This window comes from Strigops habroptila, chromosome 2, assembly GCF_004027225.2.
Source record: "Strigops habroptila isolate Jane chromosome 2, bStrHab1.2.pri, whole genome shotgun sequence".
Taxonomy (NCBI): Eukaryota; Metazoa; Chordata; class Aves; order Psittaciformes; family Psittacidae; genus Strigops; species Strigops habroptila.
The window spans coordinates 30,474,343-30,497,623 of NC_044278.2; the positions used below are offsets into that span (position 1 = coordinate 30,474,343).

The 23,281-nt window shown below is 38.0% G+C and overlaps 1 protein-coding gene across 1 annotated transcript in view; it reads right to left on the minus strand.

Moving 5' to 3' along the window:
• Positions 1-1,284: 1,284 nt before the first annotated feature.
• HLCS (holocarboxylase synthetase) overlaps positions 1,285-23,281 on the minus strand; it is a 124,198-nt gene continuing 102,201 nt past the window's right edge. The window contains exons 7-11 of the mRNA XM_030475964.1: positions 12,873-12,940; positions 11,732-11,892; positions 8,573-8,687; positions 4,646-4,859; positions 1,285-4,098 (exon numbers count right to left, since the gene is read on the minus strand). Of these exons, the coding sequence (XP_030331824.1) occupies positions 3,930-4,098; positions 4,646-4,859; positions 8,573-8,687; positions 11,732-11,892; positions 12,873-12,940 (727 nt within the window). The 3' untranslated portion in view covers positions 1,285-3,929. The remainder of the gene's footprint in view (positions 4,099-4,645; positions 4,860-8,572; positions 8,688-11,731; positions 11,893-12,872; positions 12,941-23,281) is intronic.

The window sequence follows — 23,281 nt, forward strand, 5'->3', positions numbered from 1 at the left end:
ATGTTACAAGCCCACAGCCCATCACCATTTCTTCACCTCTCTTCTTTCCTCAGTCCAGATTTAATTTCTTTGGTGTCTGCTCAGTGCGGTGCATTGTGGCAGTAACTTGTGCATGCAAATGCTTTTATCAAACCAGTTACCCCCAGGTATCAGCTCTTTGCAGCACAAATCTTTTTCGTGACAGATATTAAAAAGAACTTCAATTTTTTATATATATACCTACTGCATATTCCAAAGTAGTTGCAAAGAGCAATTTTTTAGACTGCTGATGACTTGCAGCTGAAGCAGAAAAAGAAATTAAAAACCCCTGTTGCACAATGAAGCAGCAGCACAAAGAATTAAATGATGTAATATTATTTTGAGGTAATAGCCCTTGATTTGTTGGATATATTTAAAAAAACACTCTGAAGTCTTATAAAAGCTTTTACTAGAAGCGAGATGTACAGCTTGAACTCTCAAATGTGAAGTACATTATTATTTCTTTGGAAACAGCATTGGCGCTGATGGGACTCAACCTGCTTACTCTTCTTTCTGAACACAGGCACATGCCAACACACCCAGCCTGCTCTGCAAAAGTTTTCCTATCAACAAGCAACCCCTACAAATATTTTCACAATGTGTAATGAGAAATGTTAAAGCAGAGTCCAGGAGGAAAAAAATGAAGTCACAAAAATACAGACATCGTAATAACGGGTTTTTGAAAGCACTTCATCAAGAAAATAGTTTAAGATATGACATCACCTCACAACAAAAGAGGTGTTTTACTAATCTAGACAGTTGAATGAAATTAAATATTTTCAGTGCATCACTCTGGATCTGGAGTTGTCTGATTCTCTCCATACTGACGTCCAGAGGTGCCCTACGCCACATTTTTCTGTCATACATAAAGAACGACAATATCAATTATTTTCATACAAAAATGTTGTGGCTTTTTGGGTGTGCCAGATTTGGCAAAACAAGAGTAAATCGACTGGGTGTGCTCCCCATCTACCTTACAGTGAGCATGGTACAGGGAGGATCACTGGCTGTCTCCACAGGAACAGCTGCCACTCATCAGGACCCTTGACAGCGGCTCACTACACAATGAGAATTTTCTTTGTCAAGTTCTTTGGTTCTTCCAAAGGAAATGTCAGGTATGCAGCAAACGCTTTGTCCAACCCAAGGCTGTTTCCTTGGGACAACAGGTAGTTTTATACAGATAGAATAGGCCACTAAAAGGTAGAGGCAAAGCAGAAATGTTCCCACAGCAGACAACTATGCTTTGACACATCCGCGCTTGATTAGTTCTCATTTGCAGAAAGGAAGTTTAACATCAACTTTATTTCCAACGCAAAATTTTCTGGAATAATATTACAACTCACAGTGAGAATAGAACAAGCTTTTCATTAAGAAGGCTATGAAGAAATAAAAAAGGAACAATAGCAGCCAGGAAATACTGCAATGTTTTACTATTAAGAATCCATTTGCCTGCTGCTCAGACACTGTGGTGGTGCAACTGAGTGAAGGTTTGAAGGTCTGTCCTACCATTCACACAGGAACATGTTTTACCATTCTTCCCCATCATTCTTTTACAGTACTTGTCCCTCACAAACAGAAAGTGTGTTTTAAGGAAACAATTAAAGTCAAAACCTGATGTATGACCCGGTTATTTAAAGAAATTTCTACAGGCACTCATCAGTCTTTCTGGAACATGAGCAAAACTCAAAGGTGCTTCCTGCAGGCATACCCTACAGTACTGAAACAGAGACAGTGTTTTAGCTACACATATCGCATTGAGGTACACATCTAAAGTTTTGTAAAGCTCTATGGTTGGCAAAACAGTAGCAGGGCTATGCTTTCCACAGCAACCTGCAGCAGCGCATTGCTTATATACTGCTTGAAAGAAAAGTAGAAAAGAAGTGAAGATGCACAAGGAAGGCGCAAGTGTGAGCATCCCACCCTCCCTTTTTAATATATTTATATATAAACGGTTTCTTCATTTTATTTAAACTTCATTAACCAAACTCAACTTTCATTTTATTATAATATGCATCAGTATTTGATTCTGAAATAAAGGCAGTTGCCAAAAATTAACAGCCCAAAGCAGTTTTGAAAGCATCTGATGGGAAAAACTAAAAACTGGTGTTCATGGGTATCATTTCAACTATGCCCATGCAGCTGTCTGCACTCCACTGTCCAGTTCTATGAAATATTGGTGTGCTGTCTTGTATGATACGGATCATGGAGGGAAACAAATCAGCAGGGTATGGACAACCCAGCATACAGACAAATCTGCTGTGATATGGAGCATAAAATCCTAAATGTAATAGGGACAAGTTAATTTCCAACACTTGCTGCCAAACCACCTAAGCCCTAATATGCGAGGATTTCTCTAAATTACCATTACAGACTAGTTTTCTTGTTTTACAACTTCTTGACTTTGAAACAATCTACTAGCATGTTCAGATTGTTTATGAGGTGAACTTTAACCTAAAAACCCCATTTCTGGCTTGCAGACAGAAGTCCTTTGTGGAAACCAATTTGGCTGATCCACCTTCAGTAGGGACAAGGTAACGTAATAAGCAGTGCTGCCTACTTGAGGAAATGAAGCTGGCCACATCACACCTATGACAAAGTTTTCATTTGCAGAGAGCTGTTTGAAGTGCTGTGGTGGCCAAGCCTCCTGGGGCAAATTCGCCTTGCCCGGGAGAAAAACTCGACAAGCTGCCATCGTGCGGAAGCTCCCACATGCCTGCTTCACGATGCCTTCCAGTCATGACCAAGCTGTTACACCTAACCTGCAACTGTGCAGCCAGCCTCCAAAGCAAGCTGCTTTCAGGTCAGCAGGTGTTAAACCTCTTGCTTTTAATGATTAGCAGCAAAACCAGATGCTCTGCCTTGGGAAAGAGGGTAACAAAAGAAACAATGGAAGATAATTGGGCACAGATTAACTGCAGGTTTTCTCTTTATGTCTACTGTAGTAGTTTATGGCAAGCATTTTAAGAGCTGGGTATTTTCTTTTATTTATTAGCTTAACTTCATTGCTATTAGAATCATTATTAAATTCTAAAATACTGAGTAGAACTTCCCTCTCCTGACATGGGATTCTACAATAACCTGGATAAGAAGGTTGCAGCTAGGTGACACAATATGCCAGTGGGCTACTCTTAAGGGGGCTAAGGCCTCTTGGAAGACTGTGATTCAAAGAACATATGAGATGATCTATTTAAATCAAATTGACTAAGAAGAGCAACATACATACAAATAATTTGGATAACCAACCACAGTTCTTCAGTGCTGGTGGAAAACTCTCCAAAAACTCAAGGCAGCCAAGAGAGAGTTGCAGACCTGAGACCAAAGCACAGGATGGTAAAATGCTGTGCAGGCCCGCATGGAGAAGAACCAAATCAGCAAGACTTTACACTTAGACCTGAAGTTAAACACAGTGGTAATCCCGGTAATTCAGAAATATATGATGAGCTCTCCTAGCTGTTTCCATGGCAGACAATGCATAAACCAGAATTTAGTTTAAAAAACATAGTAAAAATGTAAAGATTGTATTGTATTGTGCTAAAGTACAATAAAACCACAGAAACACAAAAGGGAAATATTTAGCCACTTCAGTTTCTCAAATACAGAGTGCAAATGAAGAGAAAGTTCTGTTCATTGCAAAGCATCCCTTTGCAATGAGGCTCCTTTTAAAGAATAGATGCTTACAAAGAATGGCAACATTGATGTGTTTTAAAGTTAATACAAAAGAATAAAGGCCTTCAGCAATGAGATAATTACCTCTTCTTAACCGTTGAAGTTATCCATGTCAAAGAACAAAGATAGCAGAAAATCAGAAGGAAAAAACCCCAAGCTATCGATTACCCTTCCCACCTTTAAGTTTAGCTGCTTGGTGCCAAATACTAAAGGGCTTCCCTTTGCGCTGGGAGCTCAGAGGACTATTAATGATTTGGGACTATGAGGTTTCTCAGCATGTCAAAAGAGTTGCCGTCGGGGTGCACAGACTCTACACCCTTGCCTTCTTCATGAACTTGAAGGAATCCATAATCATCTATCCCAACTATCCATGCAGTTGGGCCCTCCTCATTGTAGAGACGGACTTTCTTACCACTGCAAATAAAGAGAACCAGACAGTTAGAGATTAATTGGTGGACACTGCACAAACAATTAAAAATAGCTTAGAGGACTAATATCTAGCAAAATGTTTTTATTTCCCACTCCACTGGCTTTTTTACAGAGAATTATTTTCAGCAGCATTTTTTGCCTGCTTGATTTCTTCCTGTGGAATAAACAGAGTTGGAGTAAATCTAAAGAGTCTATTTTTTTTTTTAATAAAACACATGAGTACAGCAGTTCACCACTAGCTTAACAAATCATTCCCAATTCCCTTTGTTTTGAGATAATATGAGTAAATACCTAGAATCGTTTTTTAACTCATAATAGCCCATTGATTTTATAATGTGCTATTTTTATTCTCCCTTAAAAAAGGGGAAATCCTACTTGGAGAAATCTAGGAGAAATCCTACTTGGGAGTATATTTTAATTACTGATCATTAGTATTGAAGGCAATCTAGCAAAAAAAGAAGAAAAAGACAAGATATCCATGAGTTCTTTCCAACTTCCTTAGAGGAAAGTTCGAGAAGAACATTAATCTTACCTGTGTACCCAGTATTTGTAATAACGGGGAAGAACTCCGTTGGGCCCTTTGTCCTGAAAAATATCTATAAGCCTCTCTAGCACAGTTACAGTTCTTGCAATAAGACAGTCTGCAGTTAAAGGCTTCAGATTTTTCCCCTCTTCCTTATTAAATTTTGTGATGAGATCATTGATGCATATGGTGGGGTTGCTGTTATTCACATTAAATCCAAAGCCTGAAGAAGACAAATCAAAAGAAGAGGACAGGATCTGTAAACACTAGCACTTTGTTACCGCCAGAAAGTCAGTACTTTATTCAACTACTTGATACAATTATCTCTAAGGATGTTTCCAGTAGCTCTTTTTCTTCAGTCTTTTACACCTTTAAATCTTACTTCTAGGAAGCCCAGATTTTACTTGTTCTTTGCCCTTAAAATGCCTCCTCAGAATTGTAAAAGCAAATCCAGTGCAGTCTTTCAACAACACACCATCCTACCAATGACAGTTAGGAAGATGGTAAGTGGTAATTTGCACATTGGTTACAATAACATCAAAGTGAGAAATTATTTTACTCCCTGGAATCTGACAAGTCATTAGCTAATAGAGAGTAAATAATTGATCATACTCTTAAGAGTTTTATCTTTCATTCTAAAATTTAATTGAGACCTTTCTGTTTACTACAGTCAGCTGGTTGCATTTTCTGAAAGTTAAGCTTTTTTACTCTGCTGATAAGCCTTGTTTGGCTTGCTCTGAAAAGCCCAGAAGATCTAACTTTGCCATGTAAGACTCCAGTTTGCTTAATCTATCTCATCACAGCATATCCTTTAGAAGCCTTAAGTCTCTCACTGAATTTCTCCAGCTAGAATAATGTTGGTAGAATGACTTTTTTATTTAAATATGGCTCTTGGGGCCTTTTTTGCAGCCTGCTGAAACAGGCTTCGAGGGATGTAAAGAAATATATTGTATTACCTGTTTATTTTTTTCTCCTAATAATTTGGATTTGTCTTTCCTCAGACATTTGGGATAAAACCCCTCTCTGTCATTCAGGTTTAGACATGATACATTTCCATCTGCAAGAAGGTCCAGAGGCACAGTTCTGTAAATTTGCTATTAATGAGACTAGTCATATATGGAAGTAATTTGTATTAACTGTTAGAAGGATCTCTTCTGTGAAAAGGGTTTTTTGGCTTTTAACTAGTTGAAGAATGCATGCAAAGAAAGACACAGTGATACCAGTACCATCGATCCTATGGAAATCAGGTGAAACGTATTATCGTAAAGACACAAAGGAAGGAAAATGAACTGGAAGATAAAATGTGCCATGCCAGCAAATACCAACTCAGCTGTTTACACTCAGATACAGTACAAGTGAAGAGAGAGTGATCGTGACCATCCAGCTGTGACTGGTACTGTCACAGTGCATAACGGGGCCTTGGAGTCCATCTGCAGGCTCAGGGCACTCAGTCTTGTATATATGAAGATCACTACCTAACAATCCAAAAATTGAAGCAGACATGAGGGACATACTGAGACGATGAGCTCAGCTGAGGCAGAACCACCTGGGGATAAACACCACAGCAAAAATTTAGCCAGTTAATTTGAAAAATACCAGGTGCTGAGGACTCTTAGGGTATCTATGCCGACGTGAGAAGACTGAAAAAGAAACATTTAGCACTGATCTTGCAGTGTGCTGATGTGGCTAACAAATCTTCCAGTTCTAGAGCTAGCCCTGCCTTCAGCAGCTGTGCACTGTTTGGATATGCCTTAGCTGCACAGAGGCAGACAGATTTTTTGCAGGTCAAGCACATTGGCTGTCCCTTGCATTCCACTTGTGTTTGGCTACTGATATCTGTTCCGAGCCTGGCCCTTACATTAACAAAGTATATTCTTCTGCAGAACTCTTCTTCCAAAAGGTCTGCAACAAGTAAGTTCTTAAAAAATAAGAACAAAAACCAAAAACCAAACAACCCCCCCCAAAACTCAAAACAAAACAAAGGCCCCAATTTTTTAAAAAACATGTTTAAAAGTACAAACATGAACTGTGTCATCTATGAAGCCTTGAACACGTGGCACAGGTGAAAAGGCAGGTTTGTCTTTCACCTTATTCTTCTGAGTTACTTCTCAGAGCAGTGAAGCTATGTAGATTATCTTTGCTTTTCATCATTACACTCATATACGGGACACTCTTCATGAGTGTCATGTCAACAGTGATGTCCAGGTAAGGAATCTGCATGGGTGTAGAAAGGGGATGATGCATCTGGCTTATCCTTCCTGCTGTGAAAGTTTGATCTCATTGCTACTACTAATACAGGAAGTTATGAGTCACCCCTGTTACTCTCAGTGACATACATCCCTGAAATGATATAAAGATCCTTGACTTGAAGTGGCAAATAAGTATCAATATTAGAAACTTCCAGATGAAAGAAAGTTGATGAAAATGTACATCTTCGTATATACTCAGACCTATCATCACCAAGATGACTCCTATGGACATCATAGAGAATGCATACAGAAAGTTTCCTGAATTTGAATGTTTTGGCATTTAGGGTAAGAAACACAAGGTAAAACAAATATGTATTGTGCAAAGAGATATTTGAAAAGATGAACTATTTCTGGAGCCATTTTTGCTTTTCTTGCGTTAACCAGAACAGGCTCTGGAAAAACTTATGGAAGCAATAAATGGTTGACGAGGCATAGAGAGGTTTTTTCAAAGCCACAGTGCAACTTCCATTCTGTACATGTAGATTATTTACAGAATGAGGATATAACAATTGAACAGAAAATTTAATGGCTGGACATGTTTCACAGAAGGAGGTGATGACTACTTCAACTGTTTTGATTGTTTGCGCCTTAAAATTTATAGCACCTTGACAGAATTGATATCATGGCCATACTCTCTTTGCAAGATACTTTACTTATCTCCTGTGCTACATTCAAATATAAACCAAATATTATCATCTTCTTTAACCTTTATGACTTGCTAGGGAACTTTCATTTAACTTTTTAAACATAGCAGAGAGAATTATTTTTGGAACCAGAACTTAGAGCTCTTGTGGCAGGTTTCTAAGCTTGTCTGACAGATCTGTGCTGCTGCTGGTTAGGGAAAAAATTTCCTCAACAAATAGCAGGACGATTATCAGACTTGAAATTATAAAAATATCTCAATACTTATTTGTGCACCTAAATGTCTTCCCCTGTTACAGCACTTGGACTTGCTGGAAAATACATGTACAGTCTTTCTGAAATTGTCTTTTTGCTACCTTTTTGGAACCAGCTTTCCAGGTAGACTGTTTGTCTTTGTTACAATGAACTAACAGATTGTCGCTCTTTGCTTCCTGACCCAGCCTACACAAATACTTTTTGAGAGAACTAAAGAAAGTGGTTAATTAATGGAATCATTACTTCAGCACCGCTTCACTAGCAATATTCCAGTTTCTAGAAAGACATCAATAGGAACAAGTTATGAATAAATTTTTAAAGGAGAAATGAAAGCATTATGTATACAGAGCTCTTTTTTTCCTGATTTAAAAGGCATGTTCTTTATTTAACTATTTGTTATGCTGAAAAAAAAAAAAAAGAAAGAAAATTGATAAAAAAGGACAAATTTTTCAGCATTCAATATTCTAGTTTTACAATAGATCAAGGAGAACATTTTCCCTCTTTCCTGAAATGCTCTTTCTTTGAACTCTTTGAACATAGATGCTTGCATTTATGTTTTTCTTGTAAAGCATATGGAATTATTAAGAAGAATGAATAATATTTACTTTTTGTGCTTCCTTCTGAAGCACAATTTAATTCCTTGTGCTTCCTTCCTTCCACAATTTAATATTGTGCTTTATTTCCTTACAGCTGCTGTCATTATATGTTCTTGTCGTTATCATTTGAACTCATAATAACAGATTTCTTCAGAAAAAAAACGGCAAAGAAAAGCTTGAAAATAGACATTTACCAATAAGTATATGAAATGTTGTTTCAATAAGTGTAGAGTTTACCAGAACTCCACCAAGCTTAATAAGATCGCTGTAGTAGATATCATTTGGCCATTTTACTCGCAGATCAATATCCTAAAGAAATAAAAAACATACATTAAGAAACACTTTGCCCTTCAATACTGATTATAAGAACACAGGTCATTCATCACTCCAGATTCTATAATTTCTGTACCTCTTTGTCACACCGAATGTGATACTCCCAACTGCTCTTCATAATGAGAACCTATTTAAGTGCTTCACAAATGTTACTGAAAAAGTCATAGTAACATGGTTACATGGTTTACTAAAGAGGCTGGCAGCTGTCAGAGAACAGTATCTATTTCTTAAAAAAAAAGAAAAAAAAAGAAAAAAGAAAAAGGCTTACAGCAACCAAAAGGGGCTCTAAGGATACTAGAGATTTTAAGTCCCAAAATTGTGAGGTTTTTTAGAATTCATTTCCTTCATTCATGAGTGCCTATTAAAGATTTAGAAGATCTGTTCAAGAAGGATGGAAACTGCGGCAGCCATTGTGGCTCACTGCTGATTGATAAACAACCAGGGTAAGCCTACAATAACATCAACACGGTATTTGAGAATCCTTGCAGAAACCAGACAAGGAGACAGTGACATCCTGAATTTCAGAAAGGAGAAATTCCAGTTCACAACTATGTAAATACTTCAGTAATGTCCTAAACGTATTCACGCTTTCAGCAGCTATGCTCAAGCAACACCCTGAAGCTGGAAACACAAACTGTGCTGTGTGACACCGTTCCAGTGCAATAGAGAAGTTTTTGTTGAAACCACAGAACTGAACTGAACTTTGCACAAGCTACTTAAACACAAAAAGAAAGCAAATGTGCTTCCTGCAGCTTGAAAAACTGCATATGACTGTATCCCCAGAGGCAAATTATGGGAGGTGCTCCAGGAGTACAAGAGTCGCGTTCCCTCCTATTGTAGATTATGAAATCCCTTTACAGGATGTGTGAAAACTGCACCTGGGTCCATGTCTACTTTCCTGACAGATTTAAAAGGTCAGAGGGGAGTCCATTACACATACATTGACAGGAAATACTACCTGATTTTGCTATCAAAGCATTCTAAGAGAGAGTATCACCAATTCATATTCATTATGGAAAATGACTTCGCACTGGGAAAAGATTTATAGAAGACTCTTGAGACATGTAAAGTATGACATAGTTAAACAGTATTATCAGTGTTAAGAGATCTTCCGAAGGGCTATTCAGTAGGTCTTACTTAAGGAAAACATACACCTGTAAGAAAACCAGACACTAGCTCTGCAACTGAAGTGACAGCAAGCAAGTCAACTGGGTATTCTCACGATGTAAACCACAGAGCAGAGACTTTGCCACAAAATGGAGTTATAAGGTACTGCACAACTATCCATGTGTCAAGAAACAATGGGTGTTAAAAAATACGCTGGAAATGGAGCACGTTCTTATCTTTACTTACTAGAGAGAGGTGTCTGCTATTCTCAGAATGGGAAAGCAAAGCATTCTCTTGATATAAGGCCCATTTGCACTTGCAGCACTAACATCTGACAGTAAAACTTCCAACTGAGTGGTCAGATTTTTTCCATGAGGAATCAGAACAAAGGCCTCAGTTGCTGCCTGTTTAGCACAGTCAACATTCATGGCAAACCTAAAAATGATGACTGAGACACAGGTGTTTCAGTATTTTTAATAGAAATCCTAAAATGGACTTCAAGCATAGCAAACAACATCAGTGTGCTAAAATATTATTAAGATTCTGACATACACCCACAAAGGTATGGAAAACTGGAGGGAGAATGAAAGCTCACCTATAGATTAGCCCATTGTTTGCAGCTACTGCCGTTTGCATGGATGGTCATGTGACATAAAGAAAAGCCCTGAATTACCTAAGTCAAAAGGGAAAATTTAAGCATTGAATTCCCAATAAATCTTTGAATTCCCTTGCTTTAATATGTTTGAGTCCAGACCCTTAACACTGGTTATTCAGTAGCTTGGTCTTGGTCAAAGCGAGCTATGTATTGTACATGTGCTATGTACAGCACATGTATTGTTGGTACATACTATTTTTATATTAATATTTAGTACTTCAGACTAAACCTCTAACCTTTTTCTTCTTGAATGGAATAAAACAAAAAATGCCATAGTATACCAGGGTAGGTGTACAGAAGCAAAATCACCTCCATTCATAAATTAACTCCTTCCCCAGTCAGACTCATATTTTATAGAACTAAATCTTGCCCTTCTATTTTTAAATGGTTAAATTATTCACTCTAGCCAAATATTTTATATTGCAAATTTTTGCCTGAAGCATTTTGTTTTTATAGTCAAGTTATGAAGCACTGAAGTTAGAAGGTTTTAATAGATAGGCTGACAGACCCTAAACTACAGCAAAGCTACTGGGTGCCACTATAATAAAGTTCATGTGTAAATGTGTATAAGTCATTGATTTTCTGTAATATAGGAAACATATGCTTTAGTTAACTACTTCTGTAAAATACCAAAGTTTTACAGTTAGCAAATATTAGGAAATGGTAACATTAAAAAGGAGATATATGAGGTGATGAAGAAGACTGGTTCTTCATTTTAATACTGATGACAGGACACTTGATTCCCTCTTGAGAGCAATACTCCTAAGTTCTTGCTTTAGAAATCAGTTTTCGACCTTAAACAAGGGTTGGAAAAATCCTTTAAAAGGGATAAAGTGACCACTGAAACAGCACCAACAAAAAAAAAAACAAACAACAGAAAAGGATTTGTCAGTTTTATTCATTTTCCCCTTCTCCTTCTTGCCCAACTCCTTCAAAATCAAAACAAATTAACTCAATTGTTAGACAAACAAAATTGGCATTTTCTTTACTGCTGAAGACTGAGTCTTAAGTTTCATAAGACTGAGTGAAATGAGTGCAGTATACTTAATCAGCTCAGTAAAAGACAGTATTCATCATATGTATACTAGATTTCCTAAAATACATAAATAATCAAGCATGTATGAAGGCTAAGTTTACCACTGTATTAGTGTTGAAAAACCATATTATGCATTCAGTTATTCCACACATAAGACATGGTTAAAATCTGAATTTAATGAAAATGGAAACAGGAATTTTGAGATAAATTAGAATGACATACCTCATATTCTGGTATTGATCTGACTGACTCTACTACTGCCAAGGACACCAGGTGTTGAATAAAAGAAATTCTCTGGCCCAGGTTGGAATGTAGAGGAATGGTGATATGTAAAGTGGATAGTGCACAGCCCACAGGACTGAGCCAAACATTTCCACCACGACCTGGGAAGGGAGAGGAGAAAAAGTTAACTTCAACTCAAGAAAAAAGTATTTATTAAAAAGATCACTGTGTTAATGTAGACAACTACAAAAGAGAAAGATTTCATAGTATCCATCCAAGAATCTACCATAAGTCCTGTAATGGAGTTTCAAAACTAATTTTGAAAGAAAAATGGTTAACATGCAAACCTTTTTCTTTAAAAAAACAGCAGGTTGTTTAATATGCATGCTGCTACTCAAATTCCTAGAATGTCCCAAATGACCGGCTTCCAGGATTTTCCTGGTATCTCGTAACATACACATTCCAAAAAATCTTGCTTTGTTACCTGCAGAAGTGTTTGAGAAGATGCTCTGCGTACACCTACAAATCCATCTATAGTGTGAATCAACTTGACCCAAGCTAGATCTGTACCAAAAGCCAGGTAACCACCTTCATGTAGATCTATGCTCTGAAGAGCTTATTAGGCTGGATGCTGTGTTCTTCTAATAAAATGAATACTGCTTTTAAATTAGTGTAAGCACCCTCGTGGGAAAGGGACAGAACTTGCAAAAGACTGTGAAAGCCCACATGACAGTTCAGGCAAATCCTGCAGACTCCAGAAACCTCTATCTCAGAGCAAGTCAAGACCCAGTCTTGTTCCAGTTAAGTCAAAAAGGAGTTCTGATTTGGAAACCTGACTTGTATTACACTAAATGTAGTGATGGCAGTTTCCATGACTGGGGAGACTTTTTGGCAGAAACTAGAAGACCATTAAATCATTTCTGCAAAAGCCACCAAACATCCTGAAAATGTTTACTTTGGTCCCTATTAACTTCTGTTTTGAGTTTGAATCCACAGTTCAAGTGGGAAGAGAAAAGGACACGATTATTCTGTAGATTATATTGTCAAAAATACTCACAATATATCTTTAAGGCTAGGTGACATTAAAATGTCCTATTTTATATATTTAATACACATTTATTAGCACTAGAAGGAAACTTACCTTTTCCTTGTGTTTGGCGAACAGCAATTGCTATTAAACCCATCTCCTCAGGCAACTCGAACATTAACCTGCCAATTAGGAAAAAAAAAACCCCATGCTTATCAGCTGAAACACTAAGCTACATTCATGAAAATCTAGGCTTAAATATCAGGTAATATTTTACGTTAACATTGCACTACCATTTATCCATTTTCAGTTAACATTTATTCTTGACCAAAAGCATTAGAATATTAAAAAAAGATTAACTGAAAAACGATAATGTAAAACATTACTATATCTATTACTCTGGAAAAAGTTATAGCCATAGGTCATTTAAGGTGCCTTCTGATAACATACGTTTTGTATTTCTTCACATTTTCTTGAAGTGCTTATTTTTTGCACGTCACTATCTTCAGTAAGCGACAACTAGCAATTCTAAACATTTGTTTCTACTTACAGCAAATTTTTGTTCATACTATAGAATATAAGAGCAGCAGTTTCTGATTATTTAGAAAACCAATATGGTGGCAATAAAGCAGTTTAAAAGATACACTATCCCCTGAGAACTAATTATGATTTAACTACAGTAAATAAATCTACACCTTCTGAGAACTCTAGAGAACACTGGCTTATTTTAGGCTTGTGTTCTGCTTTTAAAATAGTTTCACTTAAAGAATACTAACTTTTCTCTGGGGATAAGCAGAAAGTGCACTTTAACACCATCAAATGAGTCAATGCTAGACTTAAAAAAAAGAAGAAAAAACCCTACTGTGAGAACTTCATTCAAGCCACTTTAAAACAGATTTGAACTGTGCTGTGATTCTCCTCCATTTTCAGAAAGAGTTATTTAACAGATAAAACATATTCAAGATGTTGTTAGCAAGGTAAACACAGAAAGTGATGTATAGCCTAAAAGTCTGCTTCTAACATGGCACAAATATGACATTGTTCATTCATATAAAAGCAATCTTGTCTTGGAGATAAGTGCAGTCCAAGTCAGCAAAGAGTTCAAAATTATTTCCTCTGAATTTCAGATATGTGTGAAAGGTGTTTCAACTTCTGCAATCAACCAAGTATCCCTGGGCAGCAAGGACCAGCTGCAAGCAGAAGTGTCCCTCTGTTGCCCACAGGCACACGTCTGTATATGCAGGCGACAGACTAAGTAACTATCCATCCCTCCGGCTTCGTGGGTAACCAAAGGCAGGGCTTTGGTAACTCTTGGGACTGTATCAGTAGTAAAATACAAGAAGGATCCCTAAGGTTTCATAATATCTTTTAAATGGCTGACTTGTTTTCGTGATGATCAGAATGGGAGGTTATTGGAGGGCCCAAGCAAATTCTGGACCACAAATGCCTTTGCTAATTAGAAATAATTGAACCCAAACCGGCAGAAGCTGTCACAGGCTCCACAATGTTTTTCCACACTACTCCTAAATTAGTGAGATGCTGCCAAAGAGCAATAGCCAGATCTCTTTGCCAGTCCCCTTCCAGTTCATGTGAAATACAGCTCAATAATTCTTTCCTTTGGACCCTATAGATTACACACTGACACGAGGCTCGCCTATCTACCTCCAACCTTTAACATTAAAAATATACCTCTTCTATGCTGGCACCTGAGGAAAATCATCCGCAGCTCATGAGGCTTCTGCCCTGTCTTCTGGGAACAGTGTGATTTCAGTTACAACACCAAGTTCATGGTTTTGTAACAAGAAAAACTAATTTAAATTTGGAAGTACAGTTAGAAAGAGATTACACTGGCTTCTGTTACTTCTCCATTTACAGATTTGTTTTTAAATAGGTAAAAAAAAAAAGCCATGTGCTGCCATGATGGGAGGAAAATAATCAGAGCAAGAAAAAAAAAGTTAATTATGAATCCAAATCACAGGCTTCTAGAACAAAGAGATATGATTAACAGAACATATGAATGTAACTATTAGAGGCTTGGCAGCAGGTAACAACATATTAAATGCAGAGACTTTTAAGGGCCAGGAAGAAATTCTTTAATGGACACAACGTGGGGAAGTTAATACCCAGACTGATACAGCAAGAGACAGATAGATTTATTTTTACTACTTCCTGAGATTGTGCTGGAATTACCATGAAGACTATGATGATAAAAGCCCCCACACAACTGCCCCTCCCCCCCCAACCTCCCAACTTCAGAGCTTTATAAATTGTGCACTGCTTAGTTTTTTTCTGGGAGAAACAACTTGGATTTCCCTTACCAGAAAGAGTAACTGTACGTGCACTTCTTTACATATCGACTTCCCTTCTTTTCTTTCAACTTAATCAGTTGCAGATTTAACAATTTAATTTTTCTGCAGAGTGACTTAATCACAATGCTCACCACATTTCCGCCACGAAATTTTTTCCTTCAAGAAATTCTCTGTTCTTTTTTGGGCACTTTAACTAACTTGGTCTACATATTAAGTCAAAAGACCACACTGAGATATGAGAGTAGGGGAAGATGAAATGTCTCAAGACAAATTTACCCACCAGGAAGAGTATCAGACAGCACCTACATGACTGTAGAAGATGATACTAGAATTTTATGTAATTTTTACTTTTCTGCTTTGAACATTTTTGTGGTATTTTCCAAAACGTGAGCAAGGCACTTTTGGTATTCAAGAATATTAAACCAGCTGAAATAGAGAGAGCTTCTTGCACAATTTTTTATACAAATGTCCTTCCCCTGCCCTGTAGTGCACGCTATGAATGCTGTCAAGAGTAATAAACAATACTTTATTGTTTCATAGAAATCATCAAGTCTAAGGAGGACTCTGTCTTCATGGTTAGTCAACACAATGACTTTTCTTCCTACATGAACATAAAATGGGAACTGAAACTACAAAAACTATGTTTGAATAATGTTAAAGGCCTAACAACTATAAATTTCATTGATGTTGTGGGTTTAAGATTGAAACTCTCATTAATGTATCCTGCTGTGTTACAGTATTGCAGAGGTATTACAACAGGCAGCATTACGTTCCAGATGTTAACATACCTGGGCACAAGAGGGTAAGTTATGAACAGATTTATCCCTCTACTTCAAGTTCCTCGTCTGAAAATCTCACTCTCAAATAGCTTGTTTATAGAGTATTATAAAAGCAACATAAAAAAACCCTCACAATTTTTAGTCAAACGGTAAGAAATACACCTTTTGACCAGTTTCTTGCATTATTTTGGACAAAAAGGTGCCCTGAACACTTGCTTTACCACTTTATATCTACTGTTTCTGCCCATTATGTCCAATTTGAAAATGGGCAGTTTGTCTACTAATATTTCTCCTAAACTCTCCTCCATTGCCCTCCATCTCCTTTTCTTAGCCCTCAATTACATGATGGTATGTCTGATTCCAAGCTCTGTGTGCTGAATGGCCTGCCAGAGGGCATGCTGGCCAAGCAGAATAGGTAGCTCTCAAGTCCACGCTACAGACTCCTTGCTAGCAGCACTGATGTGTGTCTTTCCTACTTCGTAGCCTGTATTCATAAGAACATGAATACCTAAAGGAGCTCAAAGATATGGAAGTCTTCTGTAAAATAGGAAGTAGACTCACTGAGAACTGGGGGCCATGATCAGAGGAGAAGCCACCAAGAATGACATCATGGTGGGAGTCTGTTACAGACCACCTAATCAGAAGGAAGAAGTGGAAGTAGTCTTTTTGGGCAACTGGAGGACACCTGCAGATCACAGATCCTGATTCCTATGGAGAGACTCCCATCTCCCAATATCTGCCAAAAAGGCAAACAAAGTGGGATGCAAGCAATCCAGTGACTTGTGGAGGATGCTAGGGACAAGCTCTTAACACAAATATCAGATGATCAACTCAAGTGATTGACTTGATCTGCTACAAACAAGGGAGAGCTGACTGGGGAGGCGATATTCTGTTACAGCTTTGGCCGTAGCAACCATGAATCAATTCTGTTCAGAATCTTGAGAAGAACGAAGGCGGCAAGTAACACAATACAAACCCTGGATTTCACAAGAGCAGAATTCAGTTTATTCAGGGACCTGATAGATGGGATCTTATGCGAGGCAGCTCTGAAGGACAAGTGAGCTGAACAGACTTGATCTTTAAAGACAATCTCCCACAGACAAAATAGCAGTCCATCACAATACTGAGGAAAATAAGCAGATGAACAAAGAGTCTGATTTGGCTAAAAAGGGAATTCATGACTGTAGAAAGAATGTTCAAAAGAGATGGAGGCAAGGAGAAATGCTACCAAAAAAATAAAAAATAAAAAAAAAATGCAGAAAGATTGTCCAGGCAAACAAGGATGATGTTAGGAAAGCCAAAGCAAAATTGCAGTAGAGATCGTCAAGAAACACAGCAACAAGAACTTCTACTGCTATATGATAAGAATAAACAAGGAAAATGTGGGTTTGCAACTGACTGAGGCAAAAGCACAGTGGACACATATAACACTGAGTTACTCAATGCATTCTTTACCCCAGCCTTTAACAACAAGGTCTCCCAGGCCTTTACACATACTGACAGAGTTCAAGGAGAAGAGAAAATACCAAGAGTAGAAAAGGACTGATTTCATAAAACTCTTCTGAAATCTTAACTCATACAAGTCCATAAAAGCAGATGGGGTACACCTGAGAATGCTGAGAGAGCTGGCTGATGGCACATCAAGGCTGTTTTCTATCATTGTGGTCATAGAGATCAGAGTAAGTCCCAGACAAATGGAGAAGGGCAAATGTTGCAACCATGTTCAAGATGATCTTTCACAACAACTTTGTACCCAAGTTCGGCCATCGTGGTCTAGATGAATGCACTACCAAACCAGTAAAAAAGTGACTGGATTCTGGGATTGAAAAGTAATGGTTTGTAACCTACCTGCAGGCTGGATACAACTGCAGTTCCTCAGAGATTTATCCTGAGACCTATCCTATTACTATCTTAATATCTCTACCAGTGACCTGTAGGAGGAAATGGCATGCATGTTAATCAAGTTTGTGAATAACAGTGAACTATGAGGATAACTATGCATTGGAATAGGGTGTCCAGAGAGGCTGTAGAGTATTTCTGTCCCTGGAGATTTTCAAGATCTGAGTTGAAAAAGCCCTGAACAAGCTGGTCTGAATACGCTGCTAATCCTGCTTGAAATGAAGAGTTTGGACTAGAGACCTTGGGGTATACCTTCCAATCTGAGTGATTCTTTTACTCCAGGGAATGTACAGAAACTTGGTATTTCTGGTGTTCCTAGCTGTCCTTTAAGTTTGGTTGAAATCAGTCAGAAACTAGCCATGAGCGACTAACTACTAAATTAGCAATTTAGCCCAAAGGTTGTTCACTGGAATCCCATTTCCTATCCCAAGTAGGATCCTAGGTTAAAGTAATTTTCACACTCTTGTATGGCCTAAATATTTAGTTTTATTCATCTTCTTCTTTCCATGCAGTATTTTATACATGACCAGGTGCAACATGCAAGATTGTCTCCCACAGCTGAGACAGGTAGAACAACACCTAAACTGTTAATCCTACTGAGGTTTATTTAAATGATAGGAATCTTACTGCTCTGCACTATTATAACTTTGCCTATATCCAGCAGGCAAAATATGTGCCAGAATATACTATTATATGAATGTATTCTTCTGTTCTACTGCAAAAATTCATAGCTTCTTTCACTTTATAGTGGGTTTCCTTATAACAACGTTAGTACAGAAAGGACCCTTTAGTGTCAAATTCTGTTAGAACTCCTTAGACACATTAAAGTCCTACATCAGTGAGAAAAAGGATGAAAGATGTCCTGGTTTCACCTGTAACAGTAATTTTTTTTTTCCTTCCTAGTGGCTGGTGCAGTGCTGTGTTTTGGCTTCAGTCTGAGAACAATGCTGATTGATAACACACTGATGTTTCAGTTGTTGCTGAGTAGCACTTGCCCTGATCAAGCACTTTTCAGTCTCTCATGCTCTGCCAGTGAGGAGGGACACAAGAAGTTGGGAGGGAGCAGAGACAGGACACCTGACCCAAACTAACCAAAGGGGTATTCCATACTACAGCACGTCATGCCCAGTATATAACCTGGGGGGAGTTAGCCAGAAGGGCAGATCGTTACTCAGGTCGGGCTGGGTATTTGTCAGTGAGTGGTGAGCAATTGCATTGTGCATCGCTTGTGTTTATTGGTTTTTCCTTTCTCCTTTTAGTTTTATGTTCTCTCCCCTTGTTATTTCCCTTATCATTATTATTATTAATATTAGTAGTAGTATTATACTGTACTTTAGTTATTGGACTGTTATCTCAACCTGTGGGGTTTACATTCTTTCAGTTCTCCTCCCTGTCCCGCCCAGAGGTGGGGGAGAAAGGGGGCAGTGAGTGACTGGCTGTGTGGTGCTGAGTTACCAGCGGGGCTTAAACCATGACAAAGGGTTACAGTGCCACAGACCTGTGAAAATCTAACAAAGTTCTGGAACCTCGGATTGATAGTTTCTTGTACCTTACTTCAGTAAATACTACAAAAAGAAGATTGTCCTGTACCAGTCATGACATTTTCAGCGAAGAATAATCTATCAATAATAGGAATAACATAGGTTAGGAACTTACAAGTACTTCCATTAGTTGGTTAGTCTTTGAGAGCAGTGCACTAATAATAGTATTGCTTCAACCAAACTGCAGCACATAGGAAGACTGTAAGTATGGCAAAGTCATGCCAGTTACTTTTCAGCTGGATCAATGCTCTTATCTGGCTCAACATAAATGAACACTGCTGTTGGCAAAAGGGAAGCAACAGTAAAAGAGGCCAGAGGATAAGAGGGAACACTAAACCACCTCTTTCTTACCACCCACGTACTTATGCTTGATTTAAATTACTGTATTATGGCCTCAGAATAGTGCATGCTTTGCTTGTGGAATTGCTTTGAGAATCTGGCATGCTAAATAGGCAGGGTAAAACTCTACCATTTAATGTTCATTTTTAATGCTCACTGCATTTTTCAGCTGCTAATTTTCTTGTCTCTCTATTTTTATACCAGGTATTTTATAATTAGTCCTTTGTATATGTTTATAGGCTTTTCCTCTTAAAAAAAGAAAAAGAGAATTTTAAAACACAGTACCATACAGCCAAAGGTGTCAGGAAACATACCCAAATAAGAAAGGACTCCAAAAAATTGGTTTGCCAACAAAATGCCAGTAAAATTTGAAACCTGGGTTCAGACACACTGGTAATGTTCCAAAATTGAAAACTTAAAGAACTTCTTTATTCAGCAAATCAGCTTCTCTGTGAATATCATCAAGACCACAAACTTACAGTAAAAGAGGGAGTTTCCAAGGGAGATGTGAGGAGAGTTTATGAGTTTAAGTTGTTTCAATTTTTAATTTGAAAAGCAAAAACCTCTACTGTTTTGAACAGTTTATTTTTTTTTCTATAGTAAGTAATCTTTTAAATTCATTACCTTTATCTGAAAAAGCTACCTGAAGCATACTGAAAAGTTAACATAGGACAAATGGAAATAAAAATGATTTCATTAAAAAAATAAACTCCAATGCCAAGATTTAAGAAACAGAATGGTTACTGGAATGCAGTGAAACATATTTATCATAACATGTTAGAACAGAATCTTCAGAGTGGAATAAAAAGATAAAACATATTGATCAAAACCAGATCTAACCACTTTTGTCCAAAGCAAGGCATAGTATGGATGCTATAAAAAATTTAAAACATAGAGATCAATGCAGCCTGCAATGATGTCACTTTTAACAGTAATTTCACCACACTTCATTAGATACACAAACTCAAGAAGTGGGCCCGTGTGAAACTCATGAGGTTCAACAAGGCCAAGTGCAAGGTTCTGCACCTGGGTTGGGGCGAACCCCAGTACTGATATAGGCTGGGAGATGACAGGATTGAGATCAGCCCTGTGGAAAAGGACTTGGGGGTACTAGTGGATGAAAAGCTGGATGTCAGCTGGCAGTGTGCGCTCGCAGCCCAGAAAGCCAACTGTACCATGGGCTGCTTCAAAAGAAACATGACCAGCAGGCCAAGGGAGGTGATTTTACCCCTCTACTCCACCTTTGTGAGACCCTACTTGGAGTACTGCATTCAGCTCTGGGGCACACAACATAAGACAGATGTGGACCTGTTGGAGCAGGTTCACAAGAGAGCCACAAAAATGACCAGAAGGATGTAACACCTCTCCTGTGGGGACAGGCTGAGAGAGTTGGGATTGTTCAGCTTGGAGAAGAGAAGGCTCAGGTGAGACCCTACAGCAGACTTACAGTACTTAAAGGAGGCTATAAGAAAGACGGGAAAAAACTTTTCAGCAGGATCTGTTGCGATAGGACAAGAAGTAAGGTTTTGAACTAAAAGAGAGTAGATTTAGACTAGATATAAGGAAGACATTTTTTGTAACAAGGATGGTAAAGCACCAGATCAGGTTGCTCAGAGAGGTGGTAGATGTCCCATCCCTGGAAACGTTCAAGGCCAGGATGGACAGGGCTCTTGAGCAACCTGATCTAGTTGAAGACGTCCCTCCTTGTTGCAGGAGAGGTTGGACTAGATGATCTTTAAAGCTCCTTCCCAACTCAAACCATTCTATGATTCTATAAGTGTACAGTTTGGTTACTGAGAGGGAATCATAGAACAGTTTTGGTTGGAAACCTTAAAGTAACCCCATACAGTACAGCAAGAAAAACAGCATTTCAGTAAGGTGGCTGTTGCGGTTTATGCCCAGCCACTAACTCAGCGCCACACAGCCGTTTGCTCACCTCCCCCCCTTCCTCCCTCTGGGCAGGATGGGAAGAAGAATCGAAAGAATGTAAACCCCACGGGTTGAGATAACAACAGTTTAATAACTTAGTACAATATACTACTACTACTACCACCAATAATAATGATAAAGGAAATAACAAGGGGAGAGAACATAAAACTAAAAGGGGAAAGGAAAAACCAATAAACACAAGTGATGCACGATGCAATTGCTTACCACCCGCTGAATGATAGCCAGCAGGACTTGAGCAGCAATCTGCCCTTCCAGGTGATTCCCCCCAGTTTATATACTGGGCATGACATGCTGTGGTATGGAATACCTCTTTGGCTAGTCTGGATCAGGTGTCCTGTCTCTGCTTCCTCCCAGCTCCTTGTGCCCCTCCTCACTGACAGAGCATGAGACTGAAAAGTCCTTGACCAGAGGAAGAGCTACTGAGCAACAACTGAAACATCGGTGTGTTATCAGCATTGTTCTCAGACTGAAGCCAAAACACAGCCCTGCACCAGCTACTAAGAAGGAAAAAAAAAAACAACCCAAAACTGTTGCAGCTGAAACCAGGACAGTGGCAAATCTAGTTTAAATCAGTATTAGATCCACTAACTTATAGTTTAAGCTATTGCAAGCACTAGGATCTCAAAAGTGATCCATCATTATTCTAAATTCACACAATATTACTTAAAGTCACCTCTCAGATAAAAGAGCAAACAGAGAACTTTCTGCACACACAACAATTTTAACTTGATTCTGTCCAATTTCTAGTCTGGGTAATTACATTTTGCTATGAAAATTTCTCCGCAGTTTACTAAGCACTTCAACTCCTGCCTTAAATCATACCTAGTGTCAAATAGTTGCCATGTTCTACCAAAGAAGTGATGAAGTTATTCCCAAGTAGCTACTCAAACAGTTAGGGTTAATGTAGAACAAAAGGCACTGGACATATCACTTAAATTAAAGGAAGCATGAAAAAGAATTCTGTGTGAGCAGAAACTAGCTGCTCTCCCCAGATCCTTCACAGAGGTTTCCATTGCATTGGGAAAAATTAAAACATTTCAACAAAAAAGCATCAATTCCTTGCTAAGTAAGTGTAGAAGACCTAAAAAATTAGCAATAAAACTTACTTCCCTTAGATTCATAAATTTTCCTTTATCCTTTTACTATTGAAAGTTTCACCAAAACCAATCACACTTAAAATCTCAAATAATTTATAGTTAAGAGAATACTATAAAAGCCTTTGAATTTTCTTCTCTGATTTGCTTTTCTTTCTTTTATTTTATGATTGCAACATATATTGCGCTCAAAATTTAGGATGCAGTACATTTTTAGCCTTCCTAAGCCCATGCTAACTGAAAAATATTTTTTTTCTCCTCTTTCTAAAGGTACACTCAATAGTTTTCCTACACTAAAAAAAGAGGTAGCATATTTTTCCATTGTTTGATTTCTTGTGGTCTATAGATTAGATTTTACCTTTGAGAGACCTTTTGGTTTGTTAAACATTCTTTCTGTAAAATATTTTTAATGTGAAAAAGAATTAGCTAAAATTTCACTCAAATTTCTTCATTACCACTGTAGGCCAAAATGATCTAAGTCTCAATTTAAAAATGTTCATTTGCCTTTCCACTGTGTAATTTAAAAATACACACAGAACTTCTTGTAAATTCTAAAGGCTTGTTCATTTTCTTATTTTTATGACACAGGTTCACTGTACAATATGTTATGAG